The sequence below is a fragment of the Urocampus carinirostris genome, chromosome 6 (genome assembly GCF_059441175.1).
Source record: "Urocampus carinirostris isolate Australia breed hairy pipefish chromosome 6, RoL_Ucar_1.0, whole genome shotgun sequence".
NCBI lineage: Eukaryota > Metazoa > Chordata > Actinopteri > Syngnathiformes > Syngnathidae > Urocampus > Urocampus carinirostris.
In genome coordinates, this window is record NC_142354.1 from 18,480,980 (window position 1) to 18,504,025 (window position 23,046).

Genomic DNA, 23,046 nt, shown 5'->3' on the forward strand with positions numbered 1-23,046 from the left:
ATCATCTAACTTAAATTATCGAATGAAATAATTTTTTTGATTGGCAGACACTGATTTATTATTTCTTGTTTCAATAAAGTTTTGTTGAAAAAAATGTACCATGGATATCGTAGCGAGACCCATTAACACGGCTTTCATCACTGCTCATTGTGGTCGGAACACGCAAGACAATGTAGGCGACAGAACGGACCTATGATTATCATGGCAATCGATAGCAAAACATCGCATGAAAAAAAAATCTATTTTTTTTTCAAACAATACCTTCCTTTTGACTCCACCTGGTGACAGTGTGAATAACAAAAGACGAAAAAACAAAACTACACTGGCTTTTGCCAAAGTTTTTTTCCTGGAAAAAATCTTTGATTCCTTGGATGATTGGGAAGTGGAGAGCTACCGCAGACCAGGAATCCAACAAGGATCTGATTCATCATAGAACTCCACATCAAGGTTGCGGGAAGAATTTGATTATTTCTTTGCTTGACTTGGATTGCTGAACTTTGAGAAACCATGAATTTAGGATTCCCTAAACTGGCGAACAACAAAAGTCAGAAAAAAATCAGAAAAATTTGAAGTGTATTATTGTTTTATTGTAAATTCTGACGGAAAACAAGATTTAGTTTGATTCCTTGCGGATAATAACACACTTTGTGACTAATAACAGGTTTATCATTTGAAATTTGAGTAAATGACCGGTCAGTAAAACAAAATAGAAATAAAACCGGGTTAGTAAATCAATATCAACCATAGCTAGGATTTCTCATCCAACACCTTAAACAGAATAAGTGTCCATTGTTCATTGAATTTACTTTTTTTCATGTTAATTTTGGTTCTGGTGTATGCTCTTTTTTGGCGGCTTGGTGGATGAGTGGTTAGCGCGTCCGGGGCACAGTTCTGAGGTCATGGGATCAAATACAGTTACCAGCTTTCCTGTGCAGAGTTTGCATGTTCTCCCCGTGCTTGCGTGGGTTTTTTCTGGCCACTCTGGTTTCCTCCCATATCCCAAAATTCTGATTAATTGGCTGGTCAAAATTGTCCCTAGGTGTGAATGGCTGAGTGAGTTGTCTGTCCCTGTGTGGCCTGCAACTAGCTGGCAACCAGTTTGGGGTCTCCCCTGCCCACTGCCCGAAGATAGCTGGGTTGGGCCCCTGCAACCCCGCGACCCTACTGAGGATAAGCCACGCAAATAATGGATTTATCCTCTATTTATTTTATCAAACATTGAACTACATACCTGTCAACCTGTACGGTTTTGCCGTACAAAGTACGTTTTTTATGCATTTTAAGACGAGTACGACGTACAAGGAAATCTGTACGGAAAAACGCAAATTTGTCAAACGCATGCGTCTGCCGCCTGGGGATTTCCCATCATGCATCATTACGAAAAAAAAAAAAAAATATGGTGTACGATTATTTTGTATTTTGTACGGGAAAATACGACAGTTTTTACGGGCATGGAACCGTGGAGGTTGACAGGTATGGAACTAGCCCAGTAGCTTTTCTTACCTCTGCCTAACACCATAGGTGCTACACTGAGAACAGGAAAACGTGGAGATTTCACATCGAGATGGTCCGATAGTTCTTCTCAGTGTTTAATTTTTCAGTTGTCATCATGGTCGTTTGAGGAGAAAGTGAGAGGTTGACCCCGGCAGTCGCATTCTCTTACCATGGGGGAGGGTATTACACAAACACGAGCTGCGGGGATGAATAAGCCATGACCGGCTTCACCTTCTGATTAAATGCGTTTTCTGTGTCTTTGTGTCCCTGCAGTTGAATCAATAAAATGATAGCATCTCCATACAGTAGCAGATATAAACCAGGAAATTAGAATATTTTATATGACAGGTTTGTTTTGAAGTCAAGTAATAAATATTCCCTTTGGATTTTTGTTTTACCATCGATCTATCTGTGAGGGAAAAAGACATGCTTTTGAGCGGAACAGTTCAACACTATTGCGAATGTTTGAACCAGAAGATTGTGAATTAAATTGAACCAAAGCGTTCCACTTTGAAATCTCTCAAGATTAAGGAATCAGCCAGCATTAAAACCCGGGTTTGATTTGATACCAGCCTTTGCTAAGGTAGAGGTTCTCGCGATGGTTGCCGATACCATGCTCTTCTGTGGCCATACAACATTCAAGAATCTAATATCAAAGGAATGGTAAAATCAGTTAAAACAAACCTTTTATGCATCCATTTAAACATATTCCTTTTTACCTAAAATATATTCTTTTGCATAAAGTAGGGAATTTCAAAGGTATCGGTGTGTGGTATCAAGTTTTGATGACTACTCAAGATCTATGCGTCAGTATTAGTCTAAAAATGTTGTTTTCAACATCCTGAATTAAAAAAAATGTCAAGTCAAGTCATGTTTATTTGTATAGCCCTTTATCACAAGGAGTCTCACAGTCCACAGACTATAGCAAACCACAGACTATTATTACACCATCCCCTGATTTAAAACCTATATGAAGGCAAGGAAAAACTCAAATATCAGTATCAGGTAAATGAAGAAACCTTGAGAAGGGACCGCACACGAAGAAATCCCCCTTCCAGGATGACCAGGCTGCAATGGATGTTCCAATAACAAATAATACACATATATTGTCAACGTGAAATATAGGTCATTAATAAGCTATAGAATAGAAGTGTGTTTTAAGCCTGGATTTAAACAGTTCCACTGAAGTTGTAGATCGAATCTCAGTGGGGTACCCTTGCGAACTGAATTTCATAATTTTATATTCAATTGTAATCCCACTGAGTCGAGCTAAATAATCGTTTTTCCATTTGAACCATCATTGGTGGTTTTCTTACGCAATGTATCGAACCCCACGTGTAATCAGCCTTCAAGGAGAGGTGTGTACAACAGCTTGTGTTACATTAATAGTAGGTACTTTATATTGCATTTTTTTTTCAGATCACCGAAGTTTTCTCCAATGACTGAGACTGATTTTTTACTTTGTTGCTGACTAAATTAGGGAATCTCCAGGAATAGTCCCTGAAAAGTGCTTATTTATATGATTATGTTCCAAATTTCAGTTACACTCTACCTCAATATCAATCAAATGGTTTTACATTTGCAGTACAGCTTTGGCTTTTTCCTCGTTACAAAAACATACATTTTAGGTTGGCTCAAGATCAAACAAGTGAGAATGCTAGACTGATCATTTTGTTCTTTAATCTCTGTTCCAGAATCTTAACTCGACCTACTCGTCACAAAAAGGGCAGAAACACACTGGATAGATAGATGTCATCCATCTTAAGCACATCTACCTTTTAGTGTTGTATTGTTCCTATTGAAAATCATCTAAATAGGCTGATCAATTGATTGATAAGTGTAAGACTGACAATAGATCTTACACAGCAGATGTGAATATCATCCTTAAGGCCCAATGATTACCCCGTCAATGGCCCGGAAATGGTCATTCATCTATCTGATAATCAATAGAGGGCCAGATGGAGAGGCGATAGGCTAAGTTAAAGATGTTTTCTACTTGTGATAGATATCAACAAAATGAATAGTCTCCAATTCTCTACAAAGGATTGTGGTGGTGCCCCAGTCATTATCTGGACCAAGAGGCCAACATTCAAATAGAATTTTCACTTTGACAAATGTTTCTTTGAAATAAGTCATTGCTTTCTGTCACCTCCCCTGCTTGTGAGCCGCAGTGTCCCAAAGGGGTTTTTGCACTCACTGTCAGCTGTTTTTGTCTCTCCTTTTCTTATTTTATGACGCATTAGCCGTGCCCCGTATTTTTGCCCACATTATGATTCACTGCCCATCATTCCCAGCTGTTGTTATCAGTAGATTTCCCCGAAATGGGATTTATAGGATAGGCAAATGGGATATGCAGACTTCTGGTTTTGTACGTCTGTGAATAGAGATGCAGGTACATGATCATGTCTGCATGCCTGCACATGTGTGCCTTTTTCTGTGTGTTTGTGTATCCAGATCAGAGGTCGCAGTCTTGCTTCGGGACAATAAGATGAGGGCCAAAAAGAGTCCCACACCCCCCTGCTGATCTAGCAGTTTTGTCTATCAGAGGATCCTCTCTATCCAACACGTTTTGAGTTTGGAAAAAGTACCCACTTGGAATTTTGGTGGAAAATGTTGACAGTGTAAATGTTGTAATTGCAACTGGTTGCCGAAAACAATGAATATCCATCCATCCATCCATCCACCCAAGGCAACTGTCTGTTTTCCCCTTCCCCAAAAATTATTTTGTGGAATTAATAGGCATGGTTAAGGACTTTTAAACCAATCTTGTATGAAAAGAGATGTTTTTCAGTTGTTCAGTTTTTGACCATAAGAAAAAATATACTGGATACAAGCAGCTGAAAGTCTTTCCTCCGCAGGGTGTTCCGACTCTCTCAGTCATACGGGAGCGATTTAGTTTAGAGCGGCTACCCTCTGCATTGAGAGTAGTCTGTAGAGTGACTTAGGCATCTGGTAAGGGTGCATCCGTCAGGGCTCCTTCAGGAGGTGTTCCAATAATGGACCACCGGGGAATAAACCAAGACCCGCTGGAGAGACTATGTCTCTAGGCTGGCCTGGGAACTCTTCGGAGTCCCATCGGATTAGGTGGAGGAAGTGGATAGGGACAGGATATCTGGGCTTCCTTGTTGAGGCTGCTAGCCCTGAACCCGACTCTGGATATCCAGAAAATAAATTAATGAATGGATGGATATATGGATAAATAGAGATATTAGGCCGGCAGTCCATCCAAAATCCCTTTGATAAACAGTAAAACTTACATTTTCTCTTCAATCGATCAGACATTTCCACAGAAAACCGACTATTGTAACCACGTCGACATTTTAAATATGGTTTTGTCAATGAATTAATCCGTGATCCAGAAAAAATTGGTAGTTTATCAGAAGCAACTCGTTGTTATATAAATTCATGCCCACCCATCAGAAGACCATTAATAGATAATTGGTAATAAGGGGAGAGTTGTGGGTTAAAATCAATGAGCAATGCGGTAATGAGGGAAACACAACAAAATTCTGGTCTGTTAGTAGTTTTTACCCAGAAGCATGTCTGTCAATTTTTACGGTCTTAGACAAAAACACTTAACCTTAATGAAGCTAACTGCTTGAGTCCCGGTTAATGATTAGTGATTGAAACCGGTTTCCTTTGTTTGAACACCAGGTGACAGGTCTTGATATCAACTGTCTGATAAAAGATAACAAACCATTTTTAGCGGCTGTTAAGTTGTTGCCTTTGGTGGAAATCTATTTCAACAACAACAGCAACAAGGAGTGACCTTATTATCTTCATCCAACAGATGTTTGAACGTGGTAAAAAATACTGTACAAGGGAAGAAGAAGAAAACAGGTTTGTGTTCTTCACAGTGTTCTTCTTGGAGTCATTTTCAGGCCATAAGTTATCGACATATGCTGTTGGCTTTTCATAGGCCAAGGGGGGCATTTATGGCTGAACCCCTTGAACTCTGCCCAGTAAGAATGGACCAAGCAATTGTCTACTGAAACAAGCACAGTAAATACAAGCTGTTTGTAATACCTGCTATTGATTTTACATTCCATTCTCAATTTAAATGTATATTAAATCAATTATTAAAGCTTACCAGCCAATGAACGCAATGAATGTTTCTTACCTTTGTTTATGTAGCAAATCATTGCTGTTTTTTGGTTTCATAACAAAAACAAGAAAAGTCTTTATCTGTGTTTTAAAGAGAAACGAAAAATTTACACATTTAAAGATAAAGGCACTGTATCTACTAAACATATTGGTAAACACAAGGATATCGACACAACGTTGGTAAGCAGACCAAACATGCTCCATTTTGGGCCCGAGTATGAACAACAAAGGCAAAATCAGCAAACAAGTTATTCAGAAGGTGCATGCAATGAATTCCATCAGAAGGAGTACTGTTATGTTATAAAATCTCTTGACGAATGAATGGGGGATTTGGAGAGATTGCTGCTGTGTAACGTGGACGCTTCATGTGGGTTTTTCCAAACGAAACTCAAAACCACACTCAACTGAACTGATATGATCTAAGGATGTAGTTACAGAAATGTACAGTACAGCGAGGCTGTGCCAACAGCATGTGTGTATCTAATTGTATTCCTGTAAAACACACACACACACACACACACACACACACACACACACACACACACACACACACACACACACACACACACACACACACGCACACACTTATAAACCCCAAAAAGCTTAGTGGTGCATGTCACATGGGTTCAGTGTAAGATGAGCTGGTAGTTGAAAATGGTGAGGCTTTGTGACTCATATCTGAACAATAAAGATTAAAAGAGTACAATACGCCATGCATGGAATTCACCGTTCAAAGACCCCTTAACGGCCAGGCTCGTCTGGGCACCACCTTCTGTGGTGTGTCTTGGGCAAGTACAGCCTTGCGGCCCCCATTCCTCTGCAGGTTTTTTTGGGGTGGGTGTTTTTGCCCCTACATGAAACAGATAGTACTGGTTTCCGTTGTCTTCAGTAGTAGGGTAAGCCTCCTGATTTTACTCAGATGCAACAGCTTCAACATCTGGTTGCTGTTGTTTTTTGGTATGGGGCGTATGGGGAGATGAGCCAGACCTGAGCATTGACGGGCATGTGATAGTACTGATATTAAATCCTAAATCACTGTGGAGAAAACCATTTTGTTCCAGAATTTTGACTATCACATCCAACAATACAAAGTGCAAATCTTATAATAAAATAATCATTAAAACAAATAAAGCAGTAACATTGACCCAAAAAAACAAAACATAGCTTGCTATTCCTAGCATAGTAACAGGGTGCGATAGAAACCTGAGCAAAAATTTAGCTTGTTATATGACTTAAAATTATGAAAATTAGAAGTAACATTGAAAAAGTAGGCATTGGTTCAATGTCAGTTTTAGTCACAATAGCTTGGCTAAGATGTGAAGTTCATCTTTGACTGTTTTTACTTTTCTGGTCCTAAACTTTCCCTTGTTACTTTCCCCACTTCCTCTTACCCCCTTTCTGTCTCTTGACGACTCGCTTCCATGCATCCGCCATGGCTGACAGCGTGGGTTGGAATGCGGCCCAACATTCAGTTTTTAAAATAGCCCGCCAGCCTAAGAATCTGCACTCCAAATAAGGCAGAGGGCAATGACTCTACCACCCCTAAAATATCTGCACCTACCTCAGTCAGAATAAAGGTTTTTGCTTCCTTCATTTAGTGAGGTCGATTGTTCAGAGCCAAGAAGAGTCCACTATCCTTTTTGAGTAGTTACAATGTTTTGGTAGCATCAGCACCATGCGCGCTGCTTTAGGCTCAGTCAAGCTATGATCCTACGGTAGCTGCTTTGAAAAGATCATCGCTTTTCCCGAGATAACAGTATCTTGTGGTCATTCCTGGTTTACTTCCAAAAACACACAAAATAGAGTTTTAATTTTTAAAATACACCTTTAAATTAAACAATCAATGCATCTTTAAACATGCATACGGGAAGCCTAAAATATGATCTTATCAAAACATCATCTCCGGATCAAAATATCAGGGTAAAGGTCTGCCTGAAAATTGCAAAACCATTGACCTCTTATCCAATGATGCTTTGTATATCATGGCAGACATGTCAATTTTATAGATAAAGTTATCTTTGATATTCGCATTTTGGATTTTTCATCATAATTACCCTGACATTTGTGTTGCTACAGGATCCTGGTGGGGGCGCCACAGGCTGCAGGTCACGGTGTGTTGCGTGGGACTCGACCTGGAGCTCTATTTAAGTGTCCGATCACTCCTGAGGAATATGACTGTAAGCGGGTGGATATTGATGGTGAAGGTGAGTCTGTATTATTGTTTGAGATCACATGTTCAGGTCAAGGTCAAGAAATGCATTGATTTATTATAGTTTTATAGCCACAGTATGGCATATTGGCCTAAAGCAGGTGTCAGTAACCTTCTTGAGTCAAAGAGCCATAAAAGCAAAAAGCTTTTTATCTTGTTTCTGAGAGCCACATCTACCAGACCTGCTCTCCATACAAATGCTAATTCTTTAACATATTTTATTTCACTGTGTGATGTTTGATGGATTGGTAAAATCTATGAAATAATAATGCCATAGCCTGTGTCCCATATCAATACAAATAAACCACTTAAAATTTGTCTCCCTCCTGCAGTTAATTAAGTGTTGAGGCTTATTTTGACTGCAACTTTTGTCCTAAATAATGGTTTCAAAACAAGGTGCAAGCAAAATATTTTTGTAAAAATGTCACTAAATACTGCAAATGGGGATAGCTATGTAATTACCTTCAGTGCAGACGGCGGTGGGGGAGAGAAAGGAGTGTGCGCGTCCTGTCCTGTGTATAGCTTCGCCCACACCTACTGCTCACCCAATAAAATTACTCTATAGCTCTCGGCTTTTACTAAAGCTTTTAGGTAAAAAGTTTGTTTCAAGTTGAAGGTTGTTGTGTGGGTTTTCATCATAAAGTGTCTCAACAATGAATATAGATTGTTTAATGAGCTTCCATATAAAGGGTTGTGTAGGGATTTACAGCTAAAACATGGTCTGTTGGTGCGACATCTTGACTGTAAACTGCAGTTAAAATGGTGTCATATATATCCTGGACAAAACTACCAATAATCCTTATTGCTTTGTCTACACATGCGCAACAATAGACCCCACATCATGAATACACTATATAATTGTGTGAGTTTCAATTGATCTCCGAGTCATGAAAAGAGCCATATATGGCTCATAAACCATAGGTTCCTGACCCCTGGTCCAAACACAGAACTCAGAATGGAGCATCCGTGTCAGACACTAATGGGCACAATGTGTTAACCTTTAGGAGCTGTTTTTGTTAAAACATCAACAATTACTTGCATTTACAATCTTACCATCGATAATAATTTTGCCACCTTAAAAGTTAATAATAACTTTGGATGTCATACACTTTTTGGGGACCTCTAGATTAGGTTTAACCACTTAACTTGCAATTTTCATTGCAACAAACCATTGAGCGCTTGCTTGTGTTGCAGGAAGTTCTTTATGCTCATAGGCAAGGAGGTTACAAACAAAAAAAAAGAAAAATTACAAATTCGAAAAGGCGGCAATATTTTTTGGGGTGAGAGAATGAACGTGTATTTGAGGATTATGTTTGTGTATTCAATCAGAATTCTTATATTCTAAAAAAAACAACAGATCCCGATCCAATCATTTTGTCAAATCGGACTAAATACTATTCCACTGCTTCCAAACGTGGCATCCTTAGTTGGAGTGATACCCAAATGCACATAAAATCAACAAACACTCACTCTTAACTGTTCTTATAGACACATCAGAAACTTCCATGATTTAATTTTTGAACGAGGAACACAATTAAAGGCGTTGCTTACCAACAAGAAATTCTTCTCTGATTTCTATCCCATTTTCTGTTCTTTTCTATCAGTGAGTCTAAACAAAGAGAGTAAAGACAACCAGTGGCTGGGGGTTACAGTCAAGAGCCAAGGGATTGGAGGGAAAGTGGTGGTAAGTCCTTACTGTGTGATGATCCTTAAAATAATTAGTTGGGTTCCTCATACTTCCCTCGTATATTCTCTCAGACTTGCGCTCACCTGTACGAGCTCCGGCAGAGGGTACACCAACCCTCTGAGACGCGCGATCCCATTGGACGTTGCTATGTCTTGAGCGAAGACCTGACAGAACGAGACGATCTGGATGGAGGGGAGTGGAAGTTCTGTGAGGGTCGGCCACAGGGTCATGAGCAGTTTGGCTTCTGTCAGCAGGGTCTTTCCGTCAGTTTTACCCCAGACAACAACTTCATATTGTTTGGAGCCCCTGGGACATACAACTGGAAAGGTATGGTGGCCTTTGGGGAATAAAATGTTGAGATGAAAAGTTTGAATTAGCCTGGAACTTAGTACATTGTAGTTTTATGCTAAGGAACAAACATCTAGTAGTGGGAAAATCCTTTTTTCTGACCTCTGAAGATTAGTCATTTGAATGGAAGGGTATGCTAATTTCAAAGAACAAATCTCTGGAGACCTTGTCAAGGACAATTTGGGAATTTTTTATCTGCAGTCTTTAATTGAACCCACGTGGTCACAGTAGTGATATGTGAAATTCATTGAGTAACTCGAACTGGGCATAAATTAAACTGCCTTTTCTGGTCTAGTCTTTCTGGTTTATTTTTTGGCGCTATGACTATTAAAGTCCCAAGGCTTGCCATAAGTATCTGAAGTCTTCTTCATATATCCCTCAATTGTTTCTTTCTCTCACACCATCTGTAAATGATGTTCTTGACAGCTAATACGCAAAGGTCGTAAATTTAGTCAACTGGCTCATGGGAGCGATGAGACACATCTGTCGGGAAAAAAAGAGTTGCAGGTTTGTTACTGCAGTATCCACTCTTATGAAAAATGTCTCATCTCATTGAATATATTTGAATTGTGATTTGGAAATTATGTATATTCAGATATTACTATTTTTAACAACTCATGTGTTTTTCTCCGGTAAACCCTGTTTCCTAACTTGCAGTCGCCCAGATGGTTTCGAACAATGTTCCGCCAGCATGCATTTCTTACAGCTGTGTTGTGGCCTCACACGTTTCCGTTTCAGGTGAAATGCGTGTACAGCTGCTAAACCAGACGCTGCTTGACCTCGGTTTCTATGATGATGGACCCTACGAGGTGGCGGATCAGAAACAGCTTAATGCTCGGCTCATCCCTGTGCCCTACCACAGTTACCTGGGTAGGAGTGGCCCCTCCCCACTTAGTGCTGGAGAGGACGCAAGGGTCTGGTGGAGGATGGCGACTGGGGCCCAGACTGTACCCTCTGGCTTCCTGATATAGCTCGAGTCTACAATTTGGTCAAACTAAGCCAATTTTCGAAAAGTTATTAATGGGGAAAAAAACTCCAAGATTCTAAAGTCATTCCTGCCTAGGATTTGATGTCCAAAGTTTATTTTGGACCGACAAGCCTATCTGGTTACAGATAATCTGTAAACGGCTGGAGGGTAGATGCTGGACAAGTCGGCTGTTGCTCCACCAGAGAGCCGGGAAATTTCTACAAGGGAAAACGTCTGCCGCCCACCCACCAAAACACAGCAACATCAATCAATCACAGCTTGTCTCACCAGCACCCTCCTCTCCCCTTTTTCTTTTTCACTCTACCCCCCATCATTGGCCTTCCCTCCCTCACATTTCACCACCCCGGCACCCCAACCCGCACTGGTCCCTCTCTTCTCCATTCCTGTCTCGGGCCATAGGGCTGTTGTTCATGGCTAGCCCAGTTGAGGACGCGCTGCTGTACAAAACTCTGGAGCCCTCCAGGAAGCCCACAGCCTTTGAGGATGTAGCTCATAATAGCTACTTAGGTTTGTAGGCGTGATGTGATTTTCTTTGGAGCTGATTGGCCTTTTCTGATATAGAAGTAGTCCTTCAATCTGTTTTCTTAAGCTTCTCTGCTAATGACACTTGTCTGGAATCTGATCTGTTTTGGACAATGTCCTCTTTACTGTTCAAGAGACAACCACCCCTGTCATGGTAATTGGACCATCCACTTCCAATTTCTATTCTACCTTTGTTAAGTTCTGTTTAACCAAGACGAAGTTCGACAAAAGTAATATTGCATATCTTAGATCGTCCAGGAATATTTCACAAGTGCAAATAACATTAGACATCTGTTCCCATCTACTTCCACACCATCACTGAATAATATCTCAATCCATGCACTGCACTGAAGTCAAGCAAGTGAACCACGACTACATGCTCAGTGGGTGATTGTCCCTTTTAGCAACAGTAAGTTTGTCTCTTGTGTCCGTAGGTTTTTGTCATTTCAATTATGCATGGAGTATGCAAAAAAGAGGCTTTTCTAGTGTAGCTTGGCGTTGGTTTTCTTGTCACCATTCTTCTAGTATTCGAAAGTGTGGAACTGGCAACGTGTTTTTGGAGAGTGTTCACTAACAAGAGTTGGGGGATCAGGTGCCTTATTCTGAAAAGAGCATCACCTCCCTTTGAGGTGTTTTTCCGACTGCCCCGATAAAGCTTAATGACCCATTGTGGACTTAACAGGACCTTTTCATCGTTATCGTTGGATTGCGGTGTTCTTACGTCTCACTGAGTGCGTGGATCTCCCGTAAATCTCCTAATTCACATACCTTCCAGGCCTGCTCACCCTTTTGCCCCACTCCTTATTTAGCCGTCTCCCTGACAACACAAATTCCCATGTGACATTTTAGCCTTCATTTTTTTTTAAATAACTCACATGACCCCATTGATCCTAACAAAGATCAAATGACATACCTGCTTGCCAAATCAGGAAAAAAATCACTTGCTTAGGGAATTTTTAGTCAGACGAAGAGTGACAAGTCACTATTTAAGATTTTCATTTTTTTTACCATTTTGATAAAAATGGTAAAAAAAAAAAACTAAAATTTGAAAGTCATTATTTAATTTTCATTATGCTATATTATAATTCTAACAGTACTATTGAAACAAATAAATTATATATATGCTCCTAGCAATATTACAGATTAGGGATGTTAAATTCCACATTTTTCAGACATGTCGCAACACCATAACCTGAGTGGTCATTTACACAATGTCACATAACAATTAGTTCAGAAAATGTCTTTCGCAATGCAAAAAGGACTGATATTTTGAAGGAATAACAAAATTGTATTTTCCCTTATATGCCATGCATTTTATTACCAGGTTTATGATTGTTACAAATATACTAAAACACAAAAAAATCTCATTTTGCAAAAAACAACAAGTTGCAACCACAAAAGTTAACACGTTACTGTTCCTGAACAAAAACCTGCAGATCCATTGTCACTATGGCAACAGAGCCAATTACAGACAAGTCATTTTTTTAATTTTCAAAATATTGCTTTAGTTTGCATTATTATACAGTATTTATACATTAACCATTGCTGTTTTTTTCCTTTGCATCTCTTGGCTTTTGTTCTGAAATTGTTATAATAGAAATATTTCTACTACATTTTTTTATACTTTTAAAGGTTTGCAACACAATTATTTAATTTTAAAAAATAAAACATCTTCAGTTCTTTAAATCTTTGTGCTGTTTAGCACAAATATCAATATAAACAATAATTCAATGATAATAGCATTTCCAAGCAAAAAGTGTCAGTATCAAATCGGTACTCCCATATAAGAGGAAGATGCCATTCAATTAGTAAAGGTAAACACCTACAAAAATAAACAGCATAGCATTTGTAATCGACTTTGTGGCCCTTATTTGTAACCGTAAAGTCAGAAGCCACCATGTGAGGCAAAAGTAGCACCTGTGATGGTGCTGTTATATTTTGCGCTGCAGACATTCCACACCTGCCGTCCTGGAGCTTGCCTGCTGTTTGTTTTTCTCCTTTTTTGTGTGTTTTAAGCATGTTTAGTGCCATACCGGCCATCCCCCTTTTGTCATTCACACCTCTTGCACGTTGTAGCATGTGCTTCTGTTTAGATAGTTTGCTCTGATTTGTTTCTATAATGTTCTCACTCCCACAGAGTCCACACTTACTGTTTTGCCACCCACCACAACCACACAGCGTGAAAAAGCACTCTCATTGTGATGCACTCATACACACAGGTCAGATATAATTGACAAAACAGTGGTTATAATCAATGTTGGGTGCGTTACTGAAAAAAGTGTTCAATTACAATTACTTCATTTGAAAAGTATTTCTCTTACCCCCCAGATTACTGACACCAAAAAGTAGTGAGTTACTCTAAAAGTAACTAGTTATAATTTACCCTATAAACTGATTTAAAATAGCCACATAATAAAATAAATAGAAGAAAACCTGTTCACAAACCTGTCGGGGCAATGAACCCCTCATGCAATCTAGGGAGCTTGCAAACAAACGCTCAATATCCATTTTGTCTATGCTTTTCAAACCAACCATAGTCTTCTTTCTCCATTTCTGGGTACTGTCTAAGATATTTTATTTTTTTACACTTGGCATGAAGTGTTGCAAAAATAATTTTAAAAACGAAAAGAGTAAAATTCAGCACACTTTTAGCATAAAATTTTAGCTCACGTTTGCCCCATTGATTTATTTGTTCCTGTATAAGCCACGCTAGCTAATCACATGCTGCCTACCATTTGCTATTGGTGACACACAACCAAAAAAGATCATATAAAATTCAAATATATACCGTACATAGAATATCTTCATAAGGAGAAATTCAGCGTTCTCTCCTCTGTGCTTGAGACGGTCCCGCTATATCTGTATTTAGTTGTTTTTAATCCTGGAGTGACATTTTTAACTCGATGTAAACAATGTTCTCTATGACAAAACAGACTATCCTCATTCTAATTAATTCATTGAAGGAAGAATTAAACATTCACAGTGTGACATGTGTGACAAAACAACTAAACGATGACTTATAAGTACAACACACTTGAATGAAGGGATTCGAAACTAGATTTATCAACATTAAACACTCAGACGATTGATGAGACGCAACTCACTCACCATGCCGTCATGCAGGTCTGACCAGAAGCTAACAGAACCACGCTGGTCACGCCGTGCGCCAGTGCATCACTTCTGTCATAATTAAATCCTATGTATTACTGTCCATTACATATATGCTGGAAATACAGTGGCATTACAAAGTATCTTCCCTCTTCCTCATTTCTGTGTTTTTTGCATATTTATCACTCACAAAGGTTTCAGATCATCAAACTGATTTTAATACCACACAAAGACAACTTACAAGTACAACACACATCAATTATGGGATTAGAAACCAAATTAAATTATAGTTCCCAAGCAAAACCCACTGCTGTCACAAAAACACACAAAGTGTCATTTCACATTAGCTGTAAAGCATCTTGATTATCCTCAAGACTTTTTGGAGAAACATTCTGTCGACTAATGAGTCAAAAATTAAACTTTTTGGAAGGTGTGTAAACATCTGGCATAAACATGGCACAGCATTTGACAAAAAGGACATGATGCCAACAGTAAGGCATGGTGGTGGCAGTAGTGATGGTCTGGGGCTTTGCTGCATCAGGACCAGGGAAACCTGCTTTGGTTGATGGAATAATGAATTCTGGTGTTTACCAGAAGATCCTGAAAGAAAACATCCAGCAATCAGTTTGTGCCCTCAAATTTAAGCACTCTTGGATCATGCAGGAAGACAATGATCCGAAACACACGAGCAAGTCCACCTCTGAACGGCCCGAAACAAATATAATTATGGTTATGGAATGGGCAAGTCAAAGTTGAGATGCTGCGGTGTGACCTAGAAAGGAAGAACCCTAAAATTTGGGCAAATTTGAAACAATTTTGCAAAGAAGAGTGGGGCAAAGTTCCTCCACAGGCTTGAGAAAGACTCTTTACCAAATATCATAAATATTTGATTTCTAATATTGCTGCCAAAGGTGGCCCAAGTTGCTATAGGTTCCATAACAAGGGTTTGTATTTTTTTTGTACCTTAATAAATGGAATCAACGTTTCAAAACTGCAATTTTTTCATTACTTTGCCTTGATGATCTGAAACCTTTCTGAGTGATAAATGTGACAGAATTTAGGAAGGGGCCGAATACCTGTTCACGGCACTTTGAATCATTTACATTTATAAAGAAATGTAATTAATGTTGAAAGTATCTTATGGTTAGGGAAGGAGAATATCAGTAAGGAGAAATTCAGGGCACCCTGTGTTTTAGGATGGCAGCACTGTAACTAAATTTAGTTGTACTTTGTAAGTGAGTATGGACATGCCCACTGTTTACTAATGTTGCAGTAAGTTTGAGGGTTGTATGTAACTTGAACAAAGGAGGAACAGTTAGCGATCAGAGGACATTACGGAGTAACGCACCATGTTGTTACTACTCTTGATTTACCAAATGTTATTAATAATGCGTTACAGTACTCGTTACAGAGAAAAGTAATTGCGTTTGTCCCAACACTGATTATAATGAGTATTTAGTTGGCTGACTAAACAAGAGTTGATTTAAGTGCAAACCAAACGAGATTTTCTCCAATATGGGTGCACTAAAAGTTTGTTTCACCCACACATAACAAGCAAAAACAAATCCCTCGTACAGTTTTTGATTTTTCATTTGGGAGAAATAAGCCATTAAATGTGAAATCATTAAACCATTAATGTCACATGCGCCCCAGGGAGTGCTTACTGTAGTTTAGAAAAACCCACTCAAGGTAATAAATCCAATTAATGTTGAGTCACAATGTTTACATGCCTTTACTAAAAGTAAGCCATGCAAACCTCATGAGACATGAGATGAAGCTTAATATGTCACACACATACTGGAGGACAGACAGCAGTAGCTGGCCTCATCACGAGTAGGACATAAAATCAATAGTCACTTAAGGCCTACATTTCATTAGTAAGAAGAAGAGCACAAAGCAGCCCCCTAACGGTCGATACTACTAAATTCTGAGCCTAACTACTCCTTCCGCCTCCTTGCCCAGGTTTTTCCGTGGACTCAGCCACGGGAATAATGAGCCTCGGTGAGTTGACCTTTGTGGCGGGTGCGCCACGGGCTAATCACACAGGGGCTGTGGTGCTGCTACGCAAGGACAACGTTTACCGGCTGGTGCCAGAACATATTTTCTGGGGAGAAGAGCTTGCGTCGTCTTTCGGTTACTCGGTGGCGACCACTGATCTTAACAACGATGGGTGAGAGTGAAAGAATTAATCAAACTACACAGTGGAGATGAGGGCATAACAATATTGACCAGGCAAAAAATATTGTTTCTACAGAACGTTTAATTTATTGTCGCTGTCAATTGCAAAACACCATCCATCCGATATTTATCTATGGTCAGCTCGCGGGGCTAGCAGCCTTAGCTGGGAACCCCAGACCCCTCTATCCCAAGCTACTGTGTCCAGCTTGTCTGTCAGAATCCAGAGGCATTACCAGGCCAGCCTAGAGCCATAGTGTCCCCAGTATGTCCAGGGGCATTCCAAGGGCCTTATGTTGGATAGACATGCCCTGAGCACTTCCACAGCAAAGCGTCCAGGAAGCATATTTTTTAGATGTACGAGCCAACTAAGCTGGTTCTCAATGCATAGAAGTAGCGGCTCTACACTGAGTCCCTCCCGGATGAGCGAGCTTCTCACCCTATCTCTGAGGGAGAGCCTGGCCACCCCACAGAAACAACTGATTTCAGCCGCTTGTATCCGGGATATCGTTCTTTTTGTCATGACCCACAGTTCATGACAGTAGGTGAGGGTAGTAATGTAGATCACCCGTTAAATCAAGAGCTCTGCCTTTAACCACCGCTCCTTCTTCACCATGATGGACCAGTACGGGGTCCGCATAACTGCAAACACTGCACCATCTTTGATCTATGGTTCCATCCTACCCTCGCTCGCTTTTAATAAATAGTTCTGAATGAATAGGCCGAGTTAAGTTGTCATTTTTTAAATGCTTTTGATTTACAATAACTTCTGCAGCTCAGGTCTTGCCTTATACCTAATAGGGTTACAGCTATCGAGTATGCTGTTTTTCTATATATTAGAATTATAATATGTTATAAAGACTGGAAACAAAACACATAACTTGCAACCAACAATGCCTTACTTAGCTGCTAGCATATGTGAAACTATATGCTACAGCTAGCGGCAGAGTTGTTGAAGATAGCGTCACTTTGAGTCTGACACTGTTAGGTTTTAATTCTAGCAAATGTGAACTGAATCTACTCTGGCAACTGGAGCAAACTCTTAATATTTCTACCATACAGTGTAGCTAGCTGTAGCCATACTGTGCTTGCATGAGTAAACAAAACAAGCTATAGAATAGAGGAATACTGAGAAAGACCATAAGTGTAAAACATGAACCACGGCAAATATCATATTATTTATAAAAATGGCCATGATAAAACTGTTTAAATGTATCTAAAACATAAATAAACAAATACTGTAAAGCAACCAAATGACTTATACTTATCAACATTTCTACCATCAGCTGGACAGACCTGATCGTAGGAGCACCCAATTTTTTTGACCGTAAAGCTGAGATTGGCGGTGCAGTCTATGTGTATTTGAACCCTTTCGGTCACTGGGATGACCAGGCAAGGCCCATCCGTCTCAACGGGACATACGACTCCATGTTTGGCATGACGGTCGCCAACATCGGCGACCTGGACCAGGATGGATACGGAGGTGAGAGTCAAAAGTCTTCTCTGTCATAATTTTCTTATCTTAATCTTATTCGTTTGCAGACATTGCTGTTGGAGCTCCATTTGACGGGGATGGCAAGGTTTTTATCTACCGAGGTTCAGATGCTGGAATTGAAACCAAACCCGCCCAGGTGAGTTTTTTTAAAACAGAGAATGTACAGATGAATACCATTCACCATAGACATGGCGAATAGACATGGAGAGGAAGAGTTTGTACATAAAGAAAGTGAGATCATCCTGCAAAACATATTTATCAGCATTGAGGCCGATGTGTTTCTGTCTGAATTTATCATCAAACTTTGCTTGATATTCTGGAAATATTTTAAATACTACGTGCTCTAAAGATTTAAAATAACTTTCATGGGACAGCAAGGTGTACTTCTTAAAAATACAAGGAGCATTATTTTAAATAAAAATCTAACGTGTTGCAAGTCTCTAGCCTTTCAGGCCGTAAATCCTATAGTTTCAACTCCGAACATTCATGTCTGCAATACCCATTAACACTCGTTATGAAAGAACTGCCATAAAGTTCATCAGAATGGAGAAGGATGTCCACTCAATGGTAACCTTAAAAGAACATTACTGTTGAGAACTGTAAGAGATTGATGGTGTTTTAAATGGCCCTCGATCATCAATAAACGTGTGTTGATACCATTTAAACCAGTGATTAATCTGTTAAAGTTTTGTGGAAACGATATTTGTTTACTGATTTCAACCTGCATATTTCGTGCCATCAATGTCGTATTGACTAAAATGCGACCAGTGGTACAGTGCGTCAGTGTCCCAGCATACACATTTCACAGAAAAACATCACCAGCATATTACCCTTCATTTCTATTCTTCTATGTCAATAAATCCTTGTAATGATCCAGGTCCTGGATGGCCAAGACTTTGACGTGAGGCGTTTTGGATACTCCATCTCAGGTGGCTTGGACGTGGATGAAAACCATTATCCAGACTTGGCTGTGGGCTCGCTCAATAATTCAGTGGTGCTCTTTAGGTATGAAAAGCTAATCCAGTCAGTCTTCTCCCAAAATACACCAATCGTTCTTTTTCATCCTTGAAGGTCTCGTCCAGTCATAGATGTGATCCGGGTAATAACCATTGATCCAGAATACATCGATCTGACCCAGTATAACTGTAAAGGGCGAGACGGAGTTTGGTAAGGGGACATCAAAGCGAACCTTAGCTCCTTATGTATTCCTGACTAATGTGTTCACCTTCTATTGCTGCTCTTTTTCAGCATGGATGTAAAGGCTTGCTTCCTCTATTCGGCTCACCCAGTGCACTACTCACCGCATATAAGTAAGTTATATCCTCAGTCTGGGTCGTTACTGGCTCAATGATTTAACTCATTAAATCCATCTTTCAGCCCTGATGGTTCGCTTTGAGGCTGACTCAGAGCGCAGAAAACTAGGCCTACCGCACCGTGTCAACTTCCTGGGCAGGAGCTCCCTAGAACCGGAGTACGTGCAGACCGAGGAGGTGGACCTGCATCGCCAGAATCACCCAGCGTGCACCACCGCTACCTTCCAGCTCCATGTCAGTAAGACTTTTATGAGGATTGTGAATTTCATGTTGGTTTGGACACCAATAATGTAAATGCATGAAGAGTAATTGGTAAAATGTCGTCTGTATGGTGTGAAGTGATGACATAAGAAATCTGATTGAACAAAGTAATGCTTTCTGTTTTTCAGAATGTAAAAATGAAAATTATTATCAATGGAACATTTTCAGTGTGATACTATCAGATAAAAGTGGAATGTTAAATGTAGAATAATGTACTACGACAGCGTATTAGTGTTCCATATTACTATTATTATAATTTTTTTTCTGGAGAAGTAATATTTTGAGAGAAAAAACTCCCAAATCAAGTAATAAGGCGGAAATGAAGTCACTTTATTACATCAAAGATTCACACAAAAATTACTAGAAAGGAAAACAACACTTACAAATCTATGGAAAATACATTCGTAAAATGTATTTATCTTATATTTCTTTTTTAAACTTTACCACTTTTAGAAGTCACAAGTTGACATATTTTTAATTGTAAGTTAGTCAGATTTTTTTCTTTCCTATTTCCCCTAATAAAACAATTCATATTTAAGATAATGGGCTCTCATAGACTGTAACATGCGGTGATGTTTCAGTTTGGGGAATTTACATTATTTTACAAATATTTTAAGTGAAATTGTATTCATTTTTTATTGTCAAAGCAAGAAAGCAATATATGAACTTATCTATCTATCTATCTATCTATCTATCTATCTATCGATCGATCGATCGATCGATCTATCTATCTATCTATCTATCTATCTATCTATCTATCTATCTATCTATCTATCTATCTATCTATCTATCTATCTATCTATCTATCTATCTATCTATCTATCTATCTATCTATCTATCTATCTATCTATCTATCTATCTATCTATCTATCTATCTATCTATCTATCTATCTATCTATCTATCTATCTATCTATCTATCTATCTATCTATCTATCTATCTATCTATCTACCTTGGTCATCGGGTGACCGACAGCAAGACAAACACATACAATAACAAAGAAAATAAAAGGGAAAAAAAAGCAAAAAAACACACACAAACATTTTGGACCATGGCCAACCCAATTGCCCAAACACCCAAACAAGTTAGGCACCTCGGCATCTAAGTTGGTCATGCTTTCGTCGCTCCAGATGAAACGGGACACCCGATGTTTAAGATGAACTTAAACATAGAAAAATAAAGTTTTATTGTCGTACTTCAACTTAGAAATGTCTAGGCACTGCTCCTTTTGAATAAAAGCATCAATGGAATCCTCTATTACAAAAATAGTTACATCTAGCAAGAACAAAAATCCTGGATTGCTTGACTTGCTGTTAGCTTTCTGATACATTCACTAAATTTGTCGTCTGAGGCTGAGGTTGCGCCAAAACTAAATGCCTAGTCTCACTATTGCCCTCTACCATGAGGCAAGAGAATTGCAAGCTGCCTCTGCAGAAGCTCAGCACAGTAATATGTAACCTACTACTTGTATGAATTAAATAACACTAAAAGAATAACGTGAAAATTGTACAATTTTGAAAAAGTACTTTAACACTGAATAAATATAACCACTTAATATATGTTGGCCTGGAGAGGAATGGGTGCCAGCCAGGCTGTACTTCCCCAAGACACACCACAGGAAAAGGGGCCCCTACGAACCTAGTGTTTAAGGGATCCAACCAACCAACCAACCAACCAACCAACCAACCAACCAACCAACCAACCAACCAACCAACCAACCAACCAACCAACCAACCAACCAACCAACCAACCAACCAAACAAACAAACAAACAAACAACATACCAACCAACCAACCAACCAACCAACCAACCAACCAACCAACCAACCAACCAATAAAATTTTAATTCCTGAGCATCACCTACCCCCCCTTGACTGCACATTACTGGTCATGGAATATTACATTTCAGTCCAAAAGATTGATGAGATTGACTGCCAACTGTAAAGCGACTTAGCAGACCTTCTTTAATTAAATCTAGTCTGCCACAAATGGGCCCGAAGTTGTAGTTTGGACATCAGATCATTTGATGCCATGCAAAAAATGCAGAACATCATCAAGCAAATGTATTGTGACTAATGGTATACTCATTCCTTATCTTGTTCTGTGTAGGAGAACATTCAGGACAAGCTGCGTCCCATCTCCTTGTCCATCACCCACAACATCAAGCCGGTGCCCCCTCACAGGCACTCCGGATCCAAGCGTCTGGAGAGACTGGCCCCGGTTCTCAATATGTCGCCGTCCAACACGCTGCAATCCGAAGTCAACTTCCTACGCGAAGGTTGCGGTGCGGACAAAATATGCCAGAGCAACCTCAAGCTGAGCTACCGCTTCGGAACGAGACCTCTTACCTCTGACCAGTTCACCCCCTTGCCAAGGTTAAGATGCATACCTGTCAACCTCAGACAATTGCTCCCTGTAAAAATGGTTACTATTGCACATATTAAGTGATAATAACCTTTACAAACACAACACAGCACCTATTTACCCACAGCGAGACAAACTATAGAATAGCCCCAGAAAATTAACAATCTACGATGATGTCTTTTGGTACTAGAGACCGAGATCTGGATTAGAGTCGAATTGGGAAAGACATTCTGACAAACAAAAAAAATAATAATTTGCTGGACAGCATTTTTTAAATTGTTTTAAATCTTGAATGGTCATTTGAAACCGAAAACACGTGATATAAAGAACTTGCGGAAGAGCTGTTGGTGTTCTGCAGCCAAAGGCCACGGCTAGAGGTAAGATTGGGCCTAAAGATTCAGCCCAACCTGACCCAGGCCTACAGCTATTAAAGCTCAGCAAGAGCCTGACCAAGTAACTTGAGTAGCAGGGCTGTGCCCAAAGCAAACCTGGAAATTCATATTTGATCAGTAAGGACTAAGGAAGAGGAGAGTTGATTCATAATAACCAATGAAAGCCTGTCTTTTATAACAAATTCTAATTCAAACAAGACTGCATAAACATTAATTTCTTTTTTATTTCTGTGTGTTACATTCACCACTATTTTTCCATCATTGAGAGATTCTTAAAGAATTGACAAGAACTTGAGAATAATTTTAAGGCCGTCCGTCTTTTTTCACACGTTGAAAATTGGGCCGTAAACCACAGCAGCAGTACGTCCTTAAGAATCTAGAGCAGCACGCTATGAGGGGGAGAGTTTAAACATTAAAACATTTTTTCAGATTTTAATAAATACATTGTTTTTGTTCAGTCTAGTATCCATTCATTTTTATAAACATATATTTATTAAAAAAAAGAGTCAGCGAAAGAGAAGCCCAACTTGACTGTAATGATTGAGATTTTTGGCCCACATTCTGGCCAGGGTTTGTCATGAACCCGGG

The 23,046-nt window shown here is 39.4% G+C and overlaps 1 protein-coding gene across 4 annotated transcripts in view; it reads left to right on the forward strand.

Moving 5' to 3' along the window:
* The window catches only part of itga7 (integrin, alpha 7), a 61,201-nt gene that overhangs the window by 20,918 nt on the left and 17,237 nt on the right, over nt 1-23,046 (forward strand). For 2 of the 4 annotated variants that reach the window (XR_015850627.1, XM_088337142.1), the window contains exons 2-13: nt 7,675-7,802; nt 9,412-9,491; nt 9,566-9,821; nt 10,581-10,712; nt 16,423-16,630; nt 17,922-18,118; nt 18,178-18,266; nt 19,008-19,135; nt 19,202-19,297; nt 19,379-19,440; nt 19,508-19,677; nt 21,812-22,077. Coding sequence is in view for 3 of the 4 variants with exons in the window: in XM_088337142.1 (XP_088193268.1) it covers nt 7,675-7,802; nt 9,412-9,491; nt 9,566-9,821; nt 10,581-10,712; nt 16,423-16,630; nt 17,922-18,118; nt 18,178-18,266; nt 19,008-19,135; nt 19,202-19,297; nt 19,379-19,440; nt 19,508-19,677; nt 21,812-22,077 (1,812 nt within the window). In the remaining variant the exon portion in view is untranslated. Of the gene's footprint in view, nt 1-7,674; nt 7,803-9,411; nt 9,492-9,565; nt 9,822-10,580; nt 10,713-11,229; nt 11,338-16,422; nt 16,631-17,921; nt 18,119-18,177; nt 18,267-19,007; nt 19,136-19,201; nt 19,298-19,378; nt 19,441-19,507; nt 19,678-21,811; nt 22,078-23,046 lie in introns of all 4 variants that reach the window. The other 2 variants (XM_088337144.1, XM_088337143.1) reach the window with 2 other exon arrangements.